This window comes from Arabidopsis lyrata (genome assembly GCF_000004255.2).
Source record: "Arabidopsis lyrata subsp. lyrata unplaced genomic scaffold ARALYscaffold_4, whole genome shotgun sequence".
NCBI classification, from domain to species: Eukaryota; Viridiplantae; Streptophyta; class Magnoliopsida; order Brassicales; family Brassicaceae; genus Arabidopsis; species Arabidopsis lyrata.
The window spans coordinates 5339569-5344465 of NW_003302552.1; the positions used below are offsets into that span (position 1 = coordinate 5339569).

The 4897-nt window shown below is 33.3% G+C and overlaps 1 protein-coding gene across 1 annotated transcript; it reads right to left on the reverse strand.

Annotated features, from left to right (window-relative positions):
* Positions 1 to 1203: 1203 nt before the first annotated feature.
* LOC9316790 lies at positions 1204 to 3827 on the reverse strand. Its single transcript, XM_002880677.2, has 7 exons — positions 3597 to 3827; positions 3410 to 3496; positions 3098 to 3319; positions 2853 to 3014; positions 2700 to 2753; positions 2256 to 2408; positions 1204 to 1705 (listed from the first exon to the last, which is right to left on the reverse strand). The coding sequence occupies exons 1-7, from the start codon at positions 3747 to 3749 to the stop codon at positions 1331 to 1333; spliced, it is 1206 nt and encodes a 401-aa protein (XP_002880723.1). The 5' UTR covers positions 3750 to 3827; the 3' UTR covers positions 1204 to 1330.
* Positions 3828 to 4897: the final 1070 nt, after the last annotated feature.

A 4897-nucleotide genomic window follows, 5' to 3' on the forward strand; every position in this document is an offset into this window, starting at 1 on the left:
TGTTTGATGGTTCATGCTTATCTCTTACAATTATTCACACGTATAAACTAATATTACAACAAGTAATGATGAGTTTTGCATTAATTGTGACAAGAGTCTTGTCTAAACTTTTTAGGCATTTAATACTGATGTCACTTTGTTTTTTAATGTTATTATTTCCCCTTTTCATTGTACAGACGCACAAAACATTAAAAAAACAAAATTATCTTAGCCTAACCGGAACAGTGTACCTAACTGAACCGCTTAATTAAACCGTACACGGAACAGTACGTCGTTACGCTGGTAGGGGTAAAATGGTCAAATTTTGGCTAAATTGTCAAAACATGAGAACCAATTCTCACTTTGCCAAACCTTGAAATTAAAAGATGGTCTTATGCTGTGGCCTGCAATTTATCCTTCTTATAATCCTTATAGCAACTACACTTTGGATTTTATAGGAGCATATATTCTATAAACTAAGATTTTAGTGCTTAAAGACCTTATCATCTTGGGATAAATTTGTAAGTGGTTACACCAGTAATTACACGATGTAAATCACTAACTCAGTGAAAATTGACCCATGACTTAAACATCACCCAATCTTGTGATGAAACGCGTAACTGGGAAAGAAAATAATATTTGAGTGCATCATATATTCTATAAATTAAGAAAATAATGCTGAGAAACCATATCATATTCGGATCTGTATCATGACAATTTAAAAGAACGTGTAATTAATTTGAAGCAGGCGGTCGTGGTCTGGTGGTAAAGGGCTCACAGCTGTGAGTACCGTCACCAGGGTTCGATTCCTGGCCACTGCGTATTCACATTGGCGCTCCGCAGGCCTCTAGGTGCCAACACGTGGAGAGCCGTTTGGCCGCCCACGTGGCTAGTCTGTGCGAACCGATAGCTAACACGTGGAACCCTGCTCTGTCGGCTCGCCGCCGATAGCTAACACGTGGAACCCTGCTCTGTTGGCTAGTGACAGGAAACTTGGGTTATCAAAAAAAAAAAAAAGAACGTGTAATTTGGGGTAGAAAATTGGTTTGATCAGCTTTAACCCAAACACAAACATGTACAAAAGCCTTACACGTAGGTCAAGAGAGGAATTAACCATAAGTCTATAAAATGAAGATTTTATCAAATATATGCATATTCTTTATTAATCAGATTACAGACATGTGAAGTCTGAAAATTAAATCTTTTACACACACATGCATAATATCAAGGAAAGTTAACAACGATGACGTGGATTTTTTTCTTAAATCATATGACTATCACACGTTCTTATTCAAATACAGACACGTACATATGTAAAATCCTCAAAACCTTTGGAATACACAGATCCAAATCAAGGGCATTTTTCGTTACGACCAGGACCACCAAAGAAGAAATGAACCCCCCAGTCTGTTCCACCATCTCCTGCCTTAATGTTGTAACAGCCATCATGACCAGTTAAGGGAGAAAGTTGTTGGGGTTCTTTCAGAGTATTGGCTTCATCATATATCATAAGATTCCTGAAATAACTTGCTTTTCTAAACCCTTCTTCTGCAAAATGTCCGCTTCCCATCTCGGTGGTGGTGTGTATCCCATCGGTCTTCAAATTAACGATTTCACCGCCCCATTGAACTACCGTAGCTCCATCTTTTAGAGAAGTGAACAAGTCGTCAGACCAGTACCCGACGAACTCTTCACCGATCTTTAGCCACCAGTTTTTGTCGTCATACTAAATAATCGACAATCCATGCATTTTGGGTTCAGATGCAGTCATGTTAAAACTTTATTTACTATCTCTCCTTAAATATATATATATATATATAGTCAATTTCATACAAAAGGTATAAGTTATTTAAAATTTTCATGAATAAACATAATCTGTAATGGTTTACATTTGTTTTTCATGGAATAAATGCATCTGAATGATATTTTCATTATCTTCCTCTTTAATTAAAAATCTATAATTATTTTTGCTATTTAAAATACTACTGGTTATTGAAAGGATTTTAATTACAGTAATAAATATAATTATATCGAATACGTTTTCAGATATAATTACATTCATAAAGTAGAAAAACTTACACGGTAATACATATAAATATATTCTTTTAATTTGAGTATGTATATATTAGAAGTGAATTTTAATACTAATATATTTTTATACTTCTCATCTATATGAAAAATAGTATTTCAGTCCGCCACAGTTTTTAAAATTAAAAAAAAAAAAAAATAGTACGTAGCTTCCTTTTTTTTGGGTGTAAATGTTAAGAAAATAGTACCTTCCTTATATGCATGGAGAGCGCTTGTTGTTCTCCGTCGTATTGTGACACGGGAATTAATGATCCACCTACAGTAAAACGATTGCTCACCTGAACAAAACCATGATCTGGGCAACGCAGATTGTAGCACAGATTTCCTTGGTATCCATTGTTCTAGAGAACACAACAAAAAAAAATTAATTAATAATTCAGAGTAAATCTGGTTATAGTGGTAATATATGTGTTTTCGGATTGTGAACAGGTCAAATGCAAATGAACTTGTCTCTATCTTATATTCGGAATCCAAATTCCGATGTCAAAGAAAAAAAAAATCAAAATCCAAATTTTAGTGAACCGTATAAATTTCTCAAATGATTAGCTTAATATAGTTTCACAAAAAAGAAAAAAAAGATTAGCTTGATATATTAAGGGTTTACGCATAATTTCATAGAATTGGTAACTTACCGTCCAGAAAACGAATAATCTAGTATTATTATCAAGGTATATTTGTTCAGAAACCTACAAATTATGACAAACAAAGATAGTGTTAAATAAGATTTTCTGCATGTGATGTGAGGAAAGTTTAATTAAGAATGGAGGACCAGATCACTACAAGACCTGCCAACCAGCTTCAATGCTGTTAAGATTAGGGCCCTCTCCAGACAAAAGCCAAGTCTGAGCCAAGCTGAACTCTCCATAAGCTTGGACTTTTGGGTTCCAGAAATTTATTGTAAATTCTGTCCCGTAAAACTTTCCTGTCCTCAATTGCATGATCGCATACTAAGCCGGCTCCAAAAAACGGGAAAATGTAAATTACGCCACACGAGAGTAATTAACATAAGGACAGTTAGGAAAAGATTTACCTCATGGCCTATAGATGGATCTTTATATTCAGCAATGCTTCGACGAGTTTTTCTCCTGAAACTCTCAAAGGATTTTGCTCGGAAGATATCTTCTTTCTTTGCTCTTCTTATAGGAACGGTGTTTTCCGGACAATCTCCACTCTTGTGCCACACCTGAATTATAGCCTTTTCTTTTTTCTTGGTGTTCTTAGGTTCATCTTCCGAGATAAAACTGGGTCTCATCTACGTGTGAAAACTTCTCGTTTCAACATGATCATGCACATATATATTAATTATATAAAAGCAAAATATAGATCGTAAATGAAGACAAACCTGGATGGTATGATTTTTAAGTAGAGGATGATCCAAAGCTGGTTGACTAGTTATCGGAACACAATCTATTATATCTCCATCTTCACTCTGTAAGTAGGATTAGAGCAAAATCTTTAATCTCAACAAGTTTTGGCCGTGAATATTCAAAGCATGGAGTTTATGAATATTACATTAATGTAACATATACCTTAATAGATTTAAGAGCAGGCTTGTTGAGCCGTTTCTTAAGTCTTTGTACTTTAATTTCATGGTGATCGGAGAACTCTTCTCCATAAACACAAGGAGAGATTATCACCGCTATCATCATCAGAGCTACTGAGAAAGCAGCCACTCCCATCATGTTAATTATAATCTTTAGCAAAAAACCTTTGGATACTATACTCTTTGGAATTTTTGTTTAATTTTTCTATCAAGTATTACTATACTCTTGGAATTTATAGGAGTAGATTGCTCATATATTCTATAAATTAAGATATTAGATAAAATTTTAGAGGTTACAATTACATCATGAATGAAAACTGACTCATGACTTAAACATCATCACAACTCCTCATGACTTACAAATCTATGAAAAATATTGACTCATGACTAAACATCAGTCAAGTCTTAGCTTAGCTTCATCAGAGCAAGCGAGTTTCTCTTGTTATACCAAGGTTTAGCGTTATGTTGTCAAATCATTTCCTGCCGTTCATAATGAACCCATATCGACATATGTGTATGTATGGACTTTTATTTCCACAGACTGTTTTTGATTCTCAAATATGGTTACTTTACTTTCTAATATCAAAAAATTCGTTGTGGGGATAATTTGGCGAGCTATCTCATGTAATGCTCCAGTTTGGGTTACTTAGAGATTATTAGTAAGAATATTATCATTGTTATATTAGCTCAATACTCTGTATTCTGTCATGATCGTTTAGACAAACAATTCTCTCTGTACAGTTTAGCAATTAATATTATTATATTAAACTAGAAGTTTCTAATTTAATAGAACTTTTTAAAACCTTTTTGACCGAGTCCAAGTAAAAGTGTTTTCTATTTATCAGTTTTAAACAAAATATTGTCTAATTCAACGACCACAAAGAAGCAAGTATGATATTTTTATTAAACAAAACTTTCTTTTTTTTCTGTCATTGTGATATTAGCTCAATACTCTGTATTCTGTCATGATCGTTTAGACAAACAATTCCCTCTGTACAGTTTAGCAATTAATATTATTATATTAAACTAGAAGTTTCTAATTTAATAGAACTTTTTAAATCCTTTATGACCGAGTCCAAGTAAAAGTGTTTTCTATTTATCAGTTTTAAACAAAATATTGTCTAATTGATCAACGACCACAAAGAAGCAAGTTTGATATTTTTATTAAACAAAACTTTCTTTTTTCCTGTCATTGTGATATTAGCTCAATACTCTGTATTCTGTCATGATCGTTTAGACAAACAATTCCCTCTGTACAGTTTAGCAATTAATATTATTATATTAAAC